Below are 18,635 nucleotides of genomic sequence, written 5' to 3' on the forward strand. Positions count from 1 at the left end.
CCACAGGCTCCATCCACTCCATCGTGGGGACATCGGTTTTGCCCCCGATAAGTGAGATGTTCATTTGAGCAGTCCCATTGGTGGGGACATGGTGTGCGTGGGGAGAGGAGGCAGGCTGACCCCTCCTCCTCTTCCCTGTCCTCTTCCCCACCTTCTCCCAGCCACTCGGCCATGGTTCTTACTCCTGCCTTTGCCTCCAGATGGAAGTAATAATAGGAGTTGCCCACAGAGCCACAGGGGTCGTGGCCAGGCATGAGTCTTGCAGACATGATCTTCTGGAGTGGGTTTGAGCTTTGTGTTCTGAGCTGCCCTGCTCGTCCTGGCTGACCTCCCAGGGACGGTTGATAATGGCTTGTAGTTAATAGTCTCTGGAGCAGAAGCGAACCTCAGACACCCAGCTTGGGAGTTCAGTGGCGGGTTTAAGACACGTTTTCCAGGCACTTGGGAACGTGGCCACTGACAGCACTGGCACAGCTCAGTTCTGCCCACCGGGCCTGAAGGAGTCCCGGGCTGAGGCCCACTATGCCAGAGAAGCCAGTGTCTGTCTCAGCCAGAGCTTTGACCCAACAAGAAGGTCACACAATGGGGACATTTCTCTACCATGTCCAGCTCGTCCTGCTCTGGTGGACATCACAGAACCAAACTTGAGAAGGCCACATCAACGGTTCCTCGTTTTTGTTTGACAAACATTCACCCTCCACCCCTGTGCAACAGTCAGTCTTCAGGGACAGCATCACAGACGCATTCCCTCATCCCGGCTCCCTGCTCCACCAAGCCAGTCATCTTCGGGAAGGGGAACCCACAAACATGATTGCCTCTGTGTCTAATTAGGAGACCTATGTAAATTGAGCCTTTCTACATGATTAAGTGTCAGGAGAGACTCGGAGGAGACATGAGAGGTTCAAGTGCCTCTCGTGTACCCAGTGGAAGCTGCCCGTTTGCTAATCCTGTTCATCTTGTGATGTTTCTAATTAGAATATTTATGGCCTAATAAGAAGGTGAGCGGCCCTCGAGCTCTGCTCGGAAGGTGAGACTGCTGTCTTTGGAGGCAACGTCAGTTTTGATTGCTGTGCCACGAAATTACACAGAGCCACAAACAGTGCTCAGATTCACACTCCGCTATCCCTGAAGAGGCTGACTTCACCATAGAGACACAACCGGCCTCGGTCCCACTGCACCGCACCATCGGCTGGTCACCCTCATCGATCACAGGTTGTGCCCCTGCTGATTTTTAATCATTTTCATGAAACCCTGTTCTGCAGACAGAAGCCAAGCAAGGCTCTGTGGTGTCAGAGAAAAAGTATTAGCGACTGGGGCAGTTTTGCCAGTGATGCACTCAGCTGGGATTCTCACTCTGGACCCTTACTGATCTCTTGCTCCGCAAAGCAGAGTGAAGGGAAGCAGAGCGGAGTTAGCGGAGCCGAGGCGCTGTTGTCCTGGGGCTCCAACTTTCCCCTTGGAAGCGGTGGCCTCGGTTTTGCCGTCCTCAGAACGTCTCCTGAGTTGATTGTGGGGTCCCTGGCAGCCACAGGCTTGTGCCCAGACCTGGTGGCCCTTGGCCTCGCTGTGCCAGGCGCCTCCCAAGGAATCCTCAGAGCCTCGTTTCCAGCCTCCCTGAGCCCAGCTCATTCATGGTGGGAAACACAAGGAAGCATGAGAAGGAAAACAATGGCCCACCTCACCACTTTAAGGTAAAGACGGGTGCACCTGCAAGCCCGCTGCCTTCCCTGCACTCCACAGTCCATCTGTCCTTTCATCTACAGACCTCTTGCTCCTGGCACTGGCAGTGTAGACCCAGCATTATGCCCGGAGAGACCCCGCACGCCCTTCTCAGGCTTCTGTGGCCAGGATCTCCCCCTCGCTTTTCTCTTTCCTGTGGACCTGCCATTGTCTCTGTCTCAGCTGCTGCTGATACGCAGCACAGAAGTTAGTGGGTCTGTCTTCAGCTCACCACATGGAAACCCAAACAGAAGGGGGACCGTGTGGGCTCAAACGGGAAGCCTCAGCTTGGCACCGCAGATCCATCATCCAGGACCAGGTCACGGCTGTCCCCTCTGCCCTTCCATGGGTTGTGTTCCCTGGTGCCACGTATAATCACACCCAGGGAGGGTGACGTCCCTCCATATGGCCTCCTGTGGATGTGTAAGAGTCTCCCCTAGGGGCACCCTGCAGACATCCTCAGATCCTATTGGTCAGAAAGGGGTTGCCACCCATGCCCCAACCAGTCGCTGGCTAGGGTGTGGCCCAGCATGACAGGCTAGAGCCAGGCCTGGCACCTCCTGGAAGACCTAGCATCAGGGATGAGTGTGACAGCAAAGGGAAGGGTAAGGTTTGACCATGCACCCCAAGAGGTGGGCCCACTGCTATGTCCACACACGCTCAGCTGCCCGTACGTGGAAGGCAGGAGGTGCACGTGAGCCGGAGCCAACTGCTGGTGAGGATTTGTGAGGCCGACTCTGGCAGAGCAGTGCCCAGTGGGGTGGAGGGGAGGCAGAGAGGGAGCCGAGGGGAGTAAGCAACTCCCCTAGGGACCACGGAGCCTGGGGATACCTGAATAATGAGGAGGAGGCTGAGCTATAGGGTCATCTGGTTGGTCCCAGACTCACTCAGGCCATGCCCTAAGAGGTCCTGGGGTGTGGGCTTCCTGCGCCAGAATCTGAAGAACCCTTGCACCCACCAGGCTCTCAGGGCCCCAGAGCCACAGAAGCCTTGGCACAGGGCCAGCAGGGTGCACGTCGTTAGAACCATTATCCTCAGCGACCTCCAGTCCTGACTGCTCTCACACCCACGGCCACACCCAGGGCCACAGGCCAATGGGTCTCAGGCCCCCCTCACTGGTAGTCTTAGGGCCCCAGAGACCTTCGGGGGGAAGGAAGGGGAGAGGAAGTGCCCAGGGAAGGTCAGAGCAAAGCTGCAGAAGGGAGGGGCCTCAGGAAAGAAGTGAGACCATCCAGCCCACCTCTCTTCCAGCTAGGTGATATGAAGCCCATCTCACGTTAATCGTGGTGAGCATCAAAGTTTAGCCTGCCATGACTGCTTCCATCCTCAGCCTCAGAACCGCCTCAGTCAAGTAGCTGCCCTCAGAGCTGGCCGGGCTGGCGGGGGGAATCTCCAACTGAGAAGGACTGGTGCCCATCTCTGCATACGTGTGGAGGGTGGGGGCTGGTGGTGTGACTCGGTGCCTGTGTGTGCCCATGCTTCCCACATGTGTGCACATGCCTCATTTCCCACAGGTGTGCAGCAGGGTGCCCGCTCAGCCAGAGCCTGGCTTCTCTAACCCCTGGGTCACACTGAGGAGGCCCTGTTCAGGAAGGATGGTCTCAGGGAGGCTCTGTGTCCCAACTTTCAGAGAATGTTCGCAGACTTGGTGGGGGACCTAAGCTGGGCAGGGTCTGGCAATAGTAACAGGAGGGAAAAGGACTGCTGTCCAGGCCCAGGGCAGGAGGCTTGTCCAGGGCATCAGGCAGGTGCCTCTCCATGGACTCTGTGGTCCACCCAGGCACTGTGGCAGGTCTGATGTCTCCAGGAACGGGGTCCAGAAAACTGCAGCCATGGGCCAAATCCACCTGCCTCCTGCTTTGGGACAGCTCAAGAGCTGAAACTAGGTTTTACATTTTTAAATAGCTGGGGGGGAGGTGACAAAGCCCACACGAGACTCATTCCCCCAGCAGAAAGGCTCAGCATTCACTCTCCACCCTTTCAGAAGCGTCAGCCAACCCTGCCGGAAGGGTGAGGACAGGCATGGGAAAGAGGCCACTCAGCAGTACAGAGGGTGGACTGCTATCCTCAGGACCCCCAGGGGACCCCAGGAAACTCAGCCCTGGGCCTCACAGCAGCCACCCATGGGAGACCCAGGGCAGGGTGCCCCAAGTTGAGAGGCGTCAGCCACCATGCCACAGCCTCTGAGCCTGAAGCTCTGATTTCTGGGAAAGGTGCGGAGATTTGTGGGAAAAGGAGATGAATTGCTCTCTGAGCAACTTTCAGGGACAGAAGAGGGGTTTGGGGAGTTTGGTTTTTTGCAGTGCTAGGGATGGAACCCAGGGCCTTGCTCATGCCTGGCCAGCACTCTGGCAAGCCTGAGAGAGAGTTCTGATCACTGTGAGGTTCTGTAGGAAAATATCTCAGATGACAGTAGAAAAGTGTGTGGTGCATTAGGGACGCCTGGGAACGGAGCTGTGTGAGGGACGCCACCACCCAGCAAGCATCCAGAAACCCCAGACCCTTCCAGAAATACCCAGTAACATCCAGACATGTCCAAAAATGTCCAGACACATCCAGAAATGTCCAGAGATGTGTGACATCCTTGGTCCCAGAATAAGGACATCTGCTTTGGCTTCTTAAGCATCCTGGTTTCCAGGCGCTGTGGCTCCACTCAGCATCAAGACGAGAGGAAATGAGCCCAAGAGAAAGCAGGGCACCACCTTGCTTTCAGAAGGTGAAAACTCCAAAAAAGAAAGGCCTGGTCTCCTCTGCTTCTTTTCCTTCTTTCCAGCTCCGCTCTAGACAGAGTGGTCAATGCCACTCCCAGAACCACCAAACAGACTCCAGGGGATTTGGCAGACCTGGCATTAATCCTGTAACTGCTTTTCATGGTGCAGCATGGTTGCAAGAGATGGTTTTCAGCCACACCTTGTTCATGGTGCCAGCCCAGCACCCATCCTCAAGCATCTTCAAGCATGAGGTGCCCTGCTGTGGGAAAGACAGGGTCTGGGCACCAAAGACCTGGTGCTGCTCCTGTTTGCAACTCACTGAGATGGCATACAACCCAGACCAGGCTGCAGAGGGACCCTGGAAAACCGGGGCAGGTCAGGGGCAGGGGCCCTGGCAAAGATTTGGGGGTGGCCCACTGGGATGGCAAGATGGTATATGTTACTCAGATGGGAGCCTTGGCAGGACCAGCTGAGCTATAACAAGCCTCTCTCCCACCTAGTGCTCCCCTGGCCTCTCCATCCATACCTGCCCCCACCTCCATGAAGCCCTCACTGCTTCTCACCCCTGACAGTTTCCCTCCTCTGGCCTCTTTGTCCCAGGCTGACTGGGGCAACAGGTGGGTCCCAAGTACCTATTCAAGTTTATGGTTGCCATGACAGCTGTTGGGGTCAGGGGCAAGCTCTGGAACAAGTAGAGTTTGGGTCAATGTGGGCAGAGAAGACTGTATGCTACCTGAAGGAAAGGGTGAAGAGATGGGATGACCCACAGTGAGGCTTCCAACAGCCTCCAGCAGGGATGGGGTGGCAAGTTGTCTGGAGAGGTCGGCCCTGCTCAGGGTCTCTCCTGGGCTCAGGACAGAGCATTGTGTAGTTCAGGGGTCACTCAACCATAGCCCACAGGCCAAAGCCAACCTGTGCCTGTTCTGTAAATAAAGTTTTATTGGCACCCAGCCATCTGCTCTCACGCACAGCTGCTTCCCCAGCAGCAGAGCCCGAGCACTGCAAAGCTGACGCTGCTTCTGCTCTGCCTCTGCCGTCCATGGGCTGTGCAGAGCGGCTGTAGCAGTGCCCTGTGACCATGTCACCCAGTGGAGGAGCTGGCTTTTCCCCATGCAATGTCTTCAAGTCCCCTTTGTCAGTCAGATAGATCCGTGGTCTCCAACTGGCAGCCAGAGACAGATGCAGTCACAGATGTGTCTCATTTCCTTCCTCTTCTTTGAACGTGGTCAGCATTTAAGCAGGAGATTTTTGTACACAGATCTCAATTTCTGGATTCCCTTAAAAAGCAGAGGCTCTGGTGTGATCTTAGTCCCTAGAGGCACTAAGAGGTGGGGAGCCTGCACTCACTGTCCTCCTGGTGACGCCAGCCCCAGGCCTGCTGCACATGTCAGCGTGAATGCTGCTGTCAGCCTTAGGGCAAAGAAGCACTTCTAAGTCTCTATCAGAGAGCAGGGGGACCAAGGGAAAGAGGAGGGTCGCACACCACAGACAACAGAGCGGCCTGTTTCTGTGCAGAAGGGAATGTGTCCTTACTTGAGTTACTGGCGGGGGTGGAGAAGACGTACCTCCCTCCCATCTGTCCAGACTCCCTGGCTCACCCTTCTGATGTCTCCTTCTATTTCCTACATCTTGCCCCACCCAGGCTCAAAGCTATTCAGACCAGGAAGGCACCTGCTTAGCTGCCTCCCATCCTCCCCTCCTGTCACTACCTCTGTCCCCTCTCAGCAGCCCCATGATCTTCTTCAGACATGAATCTGCTCTCCATCCCTTCGTGCCGTCCTGTCTCACCCAGAGTAAAATCTACACCCAGCCCCCAGTCCTTCACCCTCAAGCCCACCCTGCCCCATCACTGGCCCCCCTTCCTGGAGCATGCCTGCCCCACGGCCATTGCACTGGCTGATCCCTTGGCCAGCAATAGGTTCCCACGACTTGCTAATGAGACAGCTGCCATTTCAATTAGCACCCAACTCCCCACCTTCCTCGTCCCTCTCTCCTGCTGTGCTTTTCGGCACAGCCTTTGTCAGCACCTAAAGTGATATTTTTTGCTCATTGAATGTCTGCCTCCTCCCCTAGACCTCTTCTCAACAAGGACATTTAAGTTGTCACACTGGGGACAGGCACCCCGTGGGCAGAGGCCAGGAATGCTACTCAGCACCCCACAGTGCACAGGACACCCCACAACAGACAGCGATCCAACCCCAAATGTTGACAGTGCTCAGCTTGGAAAAACTGTCCCAGAGCATCAGCCACAGGAGGGCAGGAAGGCGAGGGCCTCGAGAACGGAGGGCACATGGCCCTGCAGTGGTCAGTCTGAGATGTGTGTCAGCAGCCACAGCTGCCCAGCCTGGAGGGTCGTGTTCATATCTGTGATCCAGGAGAGGGTTGTCAGAAGAGGCCTCAGCTCCCCCGACCTGCCTCCCCTCCTCAACTCCAGCCATTCAGAGCAGGTCATCTCCCCTCTGCCCTGCAGAGAAGATGAGAGATGGAGAGAGACAGGGAGAGGAGAGAGATAGGGAGAGGGAAGAGGGAGAGAGGAAGGGAGTGCCAAAAGCAGCACCATGTAGCCTCGAAGTCAAGGCCACCAGGGTTCGAAGCAGATGTGTGTGGCTCCCCTCCTGCAGACAGCAGGCATTGCATTTTCTCTGATTTTGCTACCACTCAGTGCAGGAAGCACAGCCGCTCACAGAGCTGAGGGACGGAGGCCCAGCTGAAATCAGGTGGTGGCACTGGGGGCAAGGGGGAGGCTCTGAGGAATCCCGAAACCCCCAGGGGTCCAGGCAGAGAGCATTGCCATCCCAGATGGAGAGGGCAGCAGGGAAGGGTGGCCAAGAAATTCTTCCTCTGATGCAGCAGCCCCAGGCTCAGGCAGGACCTTGGCTTCCACCGGGGTGGGGTCAGTTGTCATGGGTTACCGAGGGTACAGCGTATCCTGCTTTGTCTGTGGACCTGCTGGTTCTGCAACAGGTCACCTGAGTGGGGCATTCCCTGGTTGTCTTCTGTGACTAGCTGCTTTCACCTGACACACGTCTTTAAGTTCATCCACAGTGTAGCTGGTGTCTGTGCCACATTCCTTTTTATGGTCCACTGTGTGGCTAGACCGAATTTCACATGTCCACCCTGGTCAATGGACATGGGCTGTCTGTCTATTGTGCACAGCTGCCGTGAGGGTCGGTAGACAGCACTTGTCTGAACACATTTCCTGCTCTTTCAGATCTACACGCCGGAGTGGGGTTTCCAGGTCATGGGACAAATGGAGGTTCAACCTTCCACTGCTTCCGGGGTGCCTGCAGGCCCCTCTGCACGGCCTCTGACCCGTAGCCCTTAGCACTTATGCAGCGAGTGGCCACCCTCAGGTGTTCGCCAGTCAGGGATTGAGGGGTGGATCTTCCAGCAATGGCCAAGGGGGGGGGGTGGTCAAAGGAGAGGGGGGGAAGCTGGCACAGAACAGCTCTGACGTCTCAGCACAAAGTGCTGGCAGAACCTGCCCTGGCTGCTGGCTCACTTGGGAAGGAAGAGATGCAGGGGCTCTGTACACCTGTGCTCTCAACCTCAGTTTACACCCCATGCTGACTGCCTGATGGGTGGGTGAGAGAAGTGTGCTTGCAGCGTAGTGGGTGAGATGGGCCCCAATCCTTGCTGGGTGAAGGAGCGTGGTTGACTGTGTGTGCCAGTGGCCCAGTTGAGCGTAGGGCAGATGACCGTGCAGAGGCCTCACTCTGGGGGCTCAGAAGCCTTTCTAGGGCAGGCCGGCTGCTGCATTATTGATGGATGTTCTGCAGAATTTGCATGCTGAGCTGTAGGGAGGTGAGTGAAAGCTCTGGAGACGGCCGCTTCTGGTTTTCTTCCTACTTTCAAACTTAAAAATGGTCAAATCTCTTTTTAATGAATTCGCTGCAGTTCCAGTGCTGATCATGTTGCTGGCTCCAGGGGTGTCTGCTCTGTTCTCTGTGCTGGTAGGAGCCTGGGGACACAACTGGGCAGTAGGCTAGACTGGTCACCAGGGAGCCCTGCTTAGGACATTCACAGGTGCCCGGCAGGGGTGATCCTGGACACAGGACCACTGCTGCTGCCCAGCTACTCCCTCGGTCTCCATGGAGGGTCAACACAGGAGCAGAAGTTACATAGCAGCCCTCGAGGACCCAGAGATGGTTGCGGGACTCAAAGTCCACCTGGCCAGTCCCTGACCTCAGGGAAGCCCTTGGCCTATCCAGGATGCAAATGAACACCTGTGTGTGAAAGCCCAGTACCCTGCTCCACAGGGCTGGCAGAAGTCACCACATACATGTGGCATATTCATCTCTCAGGCCACAGGAGACACTGCAGCACCCCAGAAAACCAGGCTGTGCCCTGCCCACCCACCTTGGCCCCTGACAACCATAGCAGAAGGGGAAGGGTGAATGTAACAAGATCTGAAAAGTACACTTTCTGCAACATAAGCCACAGAGAAGCCTAACCTGCCTCCCCATGCTCCTTGCACCACCATTAATCCTGAGACTGGGCTGACCTTGCCTGGACATCAGAGGCCCCAGTCACAGAAAGGCCATGGGGTCCCTACACTATTTCTTCCTTCTTGCAGGATTAGCTTCCTTCCCCCACTGGTGGGCAGTCCTGCTGCCCAAAAGCAAACCCAGAATGCCCTCTAGTGGCAGCCAGCTGCACACCCAGAAACATGCATATGTCCGCTTCTCAAATGTTTATTTCTGACCGGTCTTCTGAGTCAGAAGCCAGGGTGGGTCCATGCAGACTACGACAATGACTGAGGGTCACGCTCACTGGAGAATGACATCACACTCAATACCTGATGAGACCACAGTGCTCTAGGGGTCACCTTCCCTCTCCTCTGAGGCTCCCCTTGGCCCTTGGCCTGTGTTGGTCTTGAGTTTGTGGCTCTGGCCCCTTCTAGCAGGGCCACACTGCAGTGGGAGATGGATGACAGCCACGTGAATCAGGACAGGCGAGCAGACCACGGCCAACATGAGTGCAAGCAAGGTCAGCTGGGAGCCAGGGCAGGGGCCACGCCTCAGTGCTTGTCTGCTGAGTTTGGAGAGGTATGGGAGGCCCCCTGCAGCTGAGATTTCCAAATTGGCTCTGGGAAGGAGAAGAAAATCAGATTTGAGAGAACACAGAAACTTGGGTGGAATGAAAGTTTCGGGAGTGAAGAAGACTCATGGCTGGTGGGAGAGGCACAGACGAACTGAGGCTCTGTGCATCCTGGTGCCCATCCCTGAGGCTGCCTGAGCACCTGTTGTTCTGATTTGCACTTGCTAGCCGGTCTACCATGTGACACCGCCCAAGCCTGTCTCTGAGTGTCCCAGGCAGAGGCAGAGCTGCAGCTGGAGAACAGCAGTCCCCGCAGTCACCAGACCTTCTTACCGCTGAGCTGAAGGATGCCTGCCATGGCAAAGGAAGGGACGGTGCCTGCCATGGCCAGAGGGGCTCCCAGTGATGGATGGGAGCAGAGACTCCTGTGGAGATCCCGAGACACCTCCGAGAAAGGACTTCTGCCATACACGGCTCTGTGATGTCGAAGCCTGCAGCCCAGGGATGTCTGCACCTGCATTTGCACACCTTAGAAGACAAATCCTAATTGTGCTGTTGCCAAGGCAGCCAGTTAAGAGTGGTAAAGACTTGGCTTTGCGCAATGTCCATCCTGCCCTCAGAGCCACCAGACATCCTGGCGAATGCTACCATGGCACCTTTGTGCCTCGAATTTCCTTCCTAACTGGCTCCAAAATCCTAGCCAGCAACTAACTCCGGCATTGGGAAGGTCATGGCCTGGCCCTTGGGAGACTCCGTGTTCCCATCAGTAAAATGAGAGACCACGTGTTCAACTGCTTCACTGACCTCTAATGAGAAGACAGGAACAAGCACCCCAAACTGAGGTTTTCAGAGTGTCTGTCCTCATTATGGTCTGCTTGCTCCCCTCCTGCCCTGCTCTGCTCCCCACCTTGAGCCCCTGTCCCCTGCATGGTGAAGGTCACATCTGCACCTGGCTCTGCTGCCCTGATCCACAGCGCTCCACCCCAAGTCTCTCTCCAGTTTCTCTCTTGCTCACTCCTGCATGAGCTGGCTTCCTGGCAGCTCCGTGGTGCCAATGAAGTTTCGTTTACAATAACAGACAGTGGTGGATGGTCTGGCCTATGGGCCATAGCCCGGCCTGTGACCCCCACACACACTCCTAACTGCCCCGTATCTGGCACCCAGGTACCTCTGGACTGCCTGGTCATCTCAGCATCTGTGGTCCGTGCAGACACAGGCAGCATTCAGCTCTCATTCCCAGGTACCTGCTCTGGGGTAGGCCCTGCATTTGATGTGCACACATGGCTGTGAAGGAGCCAGTCGTGGTGTTCAGAGCTGTTTGGTGAGGGACACAGATAATAATCAATCAAGACACACTAAGGTGACATTAAAAATGTGCTAAGAACTTGGATGAAGAGGGAGCTGGGCTGAGAGCATGGGATGGGGGACTGGCTCCTCTGGAGGCCAAGAGAGAACTCTGTGATAAAGTAGAGCTGGTGGGGGCGGGGCAGTGAGTCAAGATGAGGCTTAAGGTGTGGCTCAAGTGGTAGAGCACCTGCCTAGCAAGCACAAGGCTCCAAGTTCAAACCCCAGTACCACCAAAAAAAAGGACAGATAGATAGATGTAGATATAATATAGATATAGGTGAGATTGCAGAGGGGTCAACGGCCAGGCCACACAGAACCTCATACCACACTGAGGAATCTGGGTGCGTGTCCATGAACTTCTGCTACATAACAAAACCTGCCAAAACACAGTGACCCGAAACAGCCATTTGCTTCCATTTACTTAGCTCACAGTTCCACAGACAGGCACTGTGGGCCAGGCTCAGCTGGAGATGCCTTCCAGCCTTGGCTGAGCTCATTCACTCACTTAACCTCATCAACTGCCAAGCTGGCTTTGTCTGGGAGGGGGAGGGAGGGGAAGGGGAGAGAGGGGGAGGAGAAGGGGGGAGAGGGAGAGGGAAAGAAGGGTAGGAGGAGGAGAGAGGAATAGACCAATGGGCACCTGGAAGGGTATATGGAGGGATGGGAAGAGGGAGGGAGCAATGGGTGGAGGGATGGATGGGTAGATGGATGGATGAAAGGAGGAAGGAAGGGATGGGTGGAGGGATGATGGATGCACAGAAGGAAAGGGAACATCTGGGGACACAAGTGGTGTTTGTAATGTCTCCTGGAGTCAGTGTGTGGAACTCAAACACATTTCACTGAGCCACATGGCTGGGTAGTCTTTTCCTGTACTTTCTAGAGGAGCAAGAGTGGGGACTGTAGGATGTGAGGGCGATCTGGCTGCGACATCTGTCACCCCATTGATCGCCAGGGTTGATTCGGCTGATCTGGCTGGCTAGGCGGGTGTCCCCTTCCTCCCTCACCACTCCATGTGCTTCCCTCCCGAAGCTGCGCGCTCGGTCGAAGAGGACGACCATCCCCGATAGAGGAGGACCGTTCTTCGGTCAAGGGTATATGAGTAGCTGCGCTCCCCTGCTAGAACCTCCAAACAAGCTCTCAAGAGTGGGGACTGTAAGGGTACTTCAGAGGGACCCTGTCTACCTTGGTCCTCAGACTCCTTCCTCCCCTGATGGTGCCACTGAGAGTGGGCTGGGTCCCAGCAGAGAGCTGCCCACTGCCCAGACTCGTCCTCAGCTGTCACACCAGAAGCATGTGATCTCTGATCCAAACTGAGGGTGTGAGGGATTTGGCACTGCTGCCTCCTGGAACAGCCAGTGGGCAGAGAAGGGCTGTGAGGCTTCGGAGCCTAGTAGAACACATTCCCTCTCTCACACCTACCTACCTTTGAAAGCCAAGCTCACTCAGGTACTACTTTTAAACTGAAAGCCACTCGTATCTCACACCTGCACAAAGGGACGTGACCTGTCTTTTTTTCCGCTACTTGAATTCGGACCTGCAGTTCCTGGATTCTGTAAACCCCCAACACATGACTGCAGGCTTGCCCCCTGCTTTGCCCCCTGCTTCTCCAAACTAAGGGCAGAACTGGTCTCACTGGGCTTTATTTCCCCCCTTTTCATCTTGTCACCAAGGTAACTCATACCAATCATAGGCCCCTGACATGGAGACACAGTCAACCCCTTCTTACCACCCATCACCCAGGGCAAGGGAAGAAGAGGTTCCCTAAGGTTTCCACAGGTGGTACCCCAGAGTCTCAGAGGGGTCAGGCCATTGGCCCTTGGCACAGAGTTCAGTACACGAGTTGCTGCAGCCAGCCCTGCTCTGGGAACAGATGCCATAGATGGAGTCTGCAAGTCCCATTCACTGAACCCAACTAACCTGCTGTCCTTCCCCACACAGAAAGTCCAGCAGTACACAGTCATCGTCCAGGCCACAGACATGGAAGGAAATCTTAACTACGGCCTCTCAAACACAGCCACGGCTATCATCACGGTGACAGATGTGAATGACAACCCGCCGGAGTTTACCACAAGCACGGTGAGCACCTCGTGACTCTAGGGACGCCCGGCCCCACAGGCTGTGATTCCCAGCATCGTCCCTCTCATTACTGCTCCATGTGACTTGTAGAGCTGCACAAGTCATGGATTCCCACGCTCAGGACACAGGTGGCTGGGATGGGAGGGCACCAGGCAGGACAGAGAGAGGCCAGAGGCTCCTCCAGGGAAGTGACCGGGGCGGGGTGGGGGGTACAAAGCTCCAATTTGGCACAGGCTGTCTGAGATTGAACAATGGTGTCTTTGTGAAGTCAGGAGGAGGTGACCAATGGTGGTCAGTCTGATGTCAGCCACTTTGGGAGGCTAGTGGTGTGGTGAGGGTGTCACCCAAATGGGCCTTGGCCAGAGGCAGATGCATCCGTCCATCAGGGGGCCCCTTTCTACTTTGGTCCCCAATGGACAGTAATCAGTCCTCTGTGGCCTCTGTCAGCAGGAAAGTAGGGGTTGACATTGGGCCCAGCACCAGCCACTAACACCTCAGTAACCAAGCATTTTGGTGAACATATGTGCATCTACTCATCTGACACTATTGAAATTCCACTGTGACCTTGAGCCATGGGTCCCAGAGGGTCAAACCCTCCCTACCACCCCAAACATCGAAGGGATAGCACTGTAAATCATGGAGCAGCTATCACAAGGAGGGTCCCTTTCTATGAGGCCTCCAAGGGATACCAGCAAACACTGGATGACCTACTTCTGTACCGCCCAGCAATTCATGGGTTCCTGGCCACTGCCATCTCCCCGCTCACCAACACCCTCTGCCAGGACTCCCCAGGTTAGTGGTTGAGTAAACGAGGGCACTGAGTCCCCAGGCTGGTCTTTCTGGCCCTGTGTGGTGGTGCTGACATGACAGACACACAGCACAATCCAGCACCCTCCAGAGAGGCAGCCAGCTGAGGTGCCAGGCCAGGCCCTGCAGTGGGAAGGATCAGTGAGGGCTCCCAGAGCACCCACAGAGGAAAGAGGAATATGTGTCAGTAATAGCAACAAGGACACCACCAGCCACATCTGTGAACCCTTCCCATCAGGCTTGCCTCAGCCTCTATTTCCCCACCACATCTGTGAGGGGTCAGGACCCAGTTGCAGGCCAGGACATGGAGGCTACAGATGCTAAGGAACACAGAGCCACACAGCCCATAGGGAGCAGCTAAGACTGGACCCCCGAAGCTGTGCCACCAAAGGTGGGGATAGCTCTGGGTGGAGCTGGGAATGGCAGCAGCAGACTGTGAGCACACAGCACCACCTAGTGGGAAGACGGCAAATGAACCTATGGCAGGAGCAGCCCAGGCCCCCTGCAGACTGGATGTCAAGTCTGGTCCCTCCCCACAGGCTCCAAGCAGAGGAGTGCAGAGGGCCCACCAAGAAAGCACTGGTGCCCCTGGCCAGAGAGGTCTTCCAATATCAGGAAAAGACCCCTCTCTCTGAGACTTCAGTTTCTCCTCTCATGGTAAGCCAAGTTGGGAGAAAGTAGGCCAGACTCCAAGCAAACGGACATGTCCCTTGCCCTGCAAGAACAAGGATAACCAGACCCCAGGACCCCAGCAAGGCCAAGACATCCTGGTGGTGGACCCAGCTGTCCTTCCTCTCTAATTCTAAAGGAGATGCTCCTAGAAGGCCTGCAGAGCAGGGATGAGCCTGCTTCCATGACAGAGCAGGGACACTCACCAGGCCCTTTCCTGGGCGAGTTCAGGCCTCACCACAGCCATCTCAAGGGGATACCATCCATCCCTTCCAACAGGAAACTTGCCCCAGGTAGCAGCACAGTAAGGAGCTGAGCCAGTTCCCCCTCCCAAGCCAGGTGTTGGTGCCTGTGGAGTTCAGGGTGGTCCCACTGTGCTCAGACCCTAGCTTACATCATGACTGCCCTCAGCACAGCCTGGCTGCCATGGACGGTACCTTCAGGACGACTGCATTTCACCTTCCCACCCCAGCTTTCCACCCCATGCAAAGCCCTGGACGGCCTGTGAGTCAGTGATGGACAGGGGGAGGAAGGAAACTGTGTGGAGTGAGTTTCTGCCTTGCTTTTTGCTGGGATGTGGAAATAGGGAGGCTGTCCACAGACAGCACAGTCCTCTGAGAAACAGGCAGCCTGAGAATCACACTGACCTGGGACAGAATTTTCATTTGAAGAATTCCTACCTCCACTCAACCTGTGGACAAAGGTGGAGAGACCTGGATCCCTGGGACTCTGGGGTGGGGTAAGAACAAGTGGATCGTAGTCCTGAGTCAGATGAATGGGAAGTCCTACTTTCCACTCCATTGCAGTCATCTGGGGCATCTTTAAATACAGGTTCAAAGTGGCCCTTGGCAGGATTCCTGGAGATGGGTGGTCCCAGGACACCATCTATACTTCACTGTGGAGTGGGTGGAACGGCTGGCTATTTTTATCAAGCTTAATCAAGAACAATCAGCAGAAGCTAGAGAGATGCCAGGGGTTTGCATAATCCCTTCCTGTTCTCAAGTGTTAATTAAAAGTTATTTTCTTCCCATTCCAATCGTACTGCACTGCCCCCTGACGGGCAGAGCCGGGGTTGCTCAGCTGGGTCCCTCTTGCCACCAGCACTCCCTTCCAGGGTGACTGCAGGGTCTGCACTCCAGGCAGGACACCACATCCAGTCACCGAATGAGGGATCTTCCGCTTGCCCCATGCACAGTCCCACCTAGCACAGCAGCAGCAGCTGACTTCCTCCGGCCTAGCCCAACCCACCCATTCCCTTCCTGGAGTCAGAAAGCCCTTACTTCTATCTGTGTGGCCTTGGGCTAATGGCCAGACCTCTCTGAGCCTCATTTTGCACCGTGTCATCTCAAGGTGGAAGCATTCACTGGTCTTTAGGAAGCTTACATGCTGAACTATATATAAGCTCTGCTCTAAAAATGCCCCAGAAGCCTTATCAGGGGCATCGAGTGAACCTGGAGTCCTGCTCCAGCTCAGCCTTTAAAGAGGTGAGGGCTTGAGCATCTCCAAATCTTCCAAGCCCCAAATCCTGGCCTGGGAAGGAAAGGGACAGAGTATGGGGTGCGCACTGCTGCAGTTTCAAAGTTCTGTGTGAGGAGACATTTGGCTTTGTTGCGTGTCTGTCCTGGACCATCTATTCTGCATCCCAAGCCATGGACGACATTGGGTTAAATGGTTAAATGGGAGTGGTGAGATCACATGGTTCCCACAGGTCGCCTTCAGCAAGATGAGGGAGCAGCATGCCTTAGGGTGGTACCTGGCTTGAGGGCACTCAGCCAGGATCCACTTTTCACACAGAGTCATTTTTCTATCACAAAATAGACAAAGATACCAAAGACAATCAGCTTATGAGGATAAGACTTTGGCTTGAGTTTCAGAGGGTTTGGTCCATGGTTGCCTTGTTACTTTAGGCCCATGGCAAGGAAGCATATCTCGGCAGGGAGTGTGTGGCAGAGAGAAATGCTCACCTCCTGGTGGCCAAGAAGCAAGGAAGAAAGACAGGAGGTCCCAATATCCCCCTTCAAGGACACGCCCCAATGACCTAACTTCCTCCCACTAGGCTCTGCCTCTTAAATGTTCTCCCTCATCTCAACAGTGCCACCAGCTGGTCAACACATGCCTTTGGGGGCATATCTCATGCAAACCACAGCAGCTGGCAGGTAATGGAGATCACTCGCTCATGGGGGTTAAAGATGGCTTTACCAGGGGCGGGGCTCCAGTGATTTAGGAACCCAGGGAATACAGACTGTGGCCCCCAAGCTTCTGAGGCTCTTTTGGAAGCATCTGCCCCAAGTTGCCCAGGGACAACCTATGCAGCCTTGTCCTCAGAACTACCCACCTAGCAGGTAGCTTCCCTGGAGCAGGCTAGGCAGGTCTAGGGCAGCCTCTGCCAATGTCTGCCTCAGCCCCTCTGCCTCAAAGTGAGCTCCCACTGGTCAAGCCCTGTGAATACCTGACTTCTTGGCTTTTCAATTAAGTACTTAAACCCTGGAGAAGAGAGAAATTTTGATTCACATGAGTTGCTGAGAGTGAGAATTTGACATCTTAAAATTGGAGTGGACTTTGTGCCCTCAATTATGCTGGAGTGTGCAGTGCAAACCTCGGCCATAAATAATTAATTACAGCCAGCTCTTCTGAGCACCGAGGTGGTCGGGGGACCATCCCCACCTGACATTACCTCTACCTCCCTGCCCTTCCTGCCAGGCCAGTGCCTGCTCCCTGAAGACACTGCAGCTGCCCGTGCTCCTGAGAGCCCCACTCCAGGCAGGACCCAGGGGCGGGGATGAATGAGACCCAGGCCAGCCCAGGAGCAGAGCCTGACAGAAGGCAGAAGTGCAAATAACTGGGATCTGAGAGGGTGACCCCAGGGTGGGGACACACAGAAACATGCAGTCCCTCAGCCTGGGGGTCAGGACTTCAGGGCCACTGGCTGATGGTACTGTCACCGCACTCCTTGGGCTTGCTGGAAACTTTCACACACACCGAACCACACTGGGGGTATGAGGTGACAGGGTAAGGGACCCAGACTGCCCAGCCTAAAGCCAGGCTCCCCCTGACCAGTTGCTGACCTGGGCCTTCTGTGCCTCAGTTTCCTCATCTCTCCCTACCTGGTAGGGGATATAAGGCCTGAATGAGTTTGTAGATGTCAGCCACTTGGCAGCTGTGCCTAGCTCACAGGACAGTCAGTAAGTAAAACAATAGTAGGGTCATGTTGCTACATTGTATTATTAATAGTGATTACCGAACATTGTCGCACGCCCTGCAGATGAGCCAGCTTGGTCCATGGGCCACACTGCCAGGGAAAAGGCTTGGGAGTTATCTTTAGCAAAATGCTGCTTCTTCCGCTGGGGCCAGCTTTTCCCTGACAGCTGGTCACTGCCGGACCAGGCTCAGGCCCACTGCTCTGCCACCTAGTCTTGCCCTGAGCCTGTGACAATCTCAACTACAAAGGCAGGAGGAGGAAAGAAACTGGCTTTCCAGTTCCTTCCTGTTCTCAAAGCCACAGATCCTGCAGTTCTGACTTCTGAACAAGAACCCAACAGAAATCATCAGTTTTACTCAAAGAAAACTGAATTTCAAAAATTAAAAACACCGTGCTGCAAACAGAGCAAGTATCCTGTAGTTTCAACAGAAGCAAACACGGAATGGAGGCCAGCAGCCAAGGCAGGGCCCAGGCCCCACCCAGGTGGACAGGAGCACCTGGCCAACACTCCTGCGCTAACTAAAAGGAAGGTCCCCAGAGCTCCCACTGGACAAGAGGACCAGCAATGGGAGGGGTTCCCCAGCCCCAAATTACCCCCAAATTGTCACTCCAGGCCGGAGGTGCAGCTTAACCTACGTGCAGAGGAGCAGGCTTTCAACAGGGCTGGCAGGACAGTCCAAGTGAAGGGACAGTGATGAAAGCATGGAGGCCATGGGGGAGGAGCAGCAGTAGGGAGCACTGTATCTCTGCTTTGTCCCCGCTACATGGAAGGGAAGATTTACAATCGGGTCACAAGCCTTCTTGGAGACAAATTCAGACCTCTGTGCGACTGGGCTCCTGGATGAGAAGGCAGAGCTCGCAGTGAGCCGCAGCTCATTTTGCAGGATACCGGGTCTACAGGATGTCTTGCTGCAGAGAACCAGTAATGGGAAGGCAGGAATGTGCCATGGCAGCACCCAAAGGTCTATCCCTGACCCCGCTGACCCTGGAAGAAGACAATCCTAGCTCTGCTTCTTGTCCTCACCCTGGCCTCCTTCCTACTACCAGTGGCTCCCCTGGGAACTACG

General features: G+C 55.3%; 1 protein-coding gene across 1 annotated transcript in view; it reads left to right on the forward strand.

Moving 5' to 3' along the window:
* The window catches only part of Cdh4 (cadherin 4), a 513,311-nt gene that overhangs the window by 470,065 nt on the left and 24,611 nt on the right, over nucleotides 1-18,635 (forward strand). Inside the window, exon 8 of the mRNA XM_074075054.1 lies at nucleotides 12,756-12,893. Coding sequence (XP_073931155.1) covers nucleotides 12,756-12,893 — 138 coding nt within the window. The remainder of the gene's footprint in view (nucleotides 1-12,755; nucleotides 12,894-18,635) is intronic.

Source organism: Castor canadensis, chromosome 5 (genome assembly GCF_047511655.1).
Source record: "Castor canadensis chromosome 5, mCasCan1.hap1v2, whole genome shotgun sequence".
NCBI classification, from domain to species: Eukaryota; Metazoa; Chordata; class Mammalia; order Rodentia; family Castoridae; genus Castor; species Castor canadensis.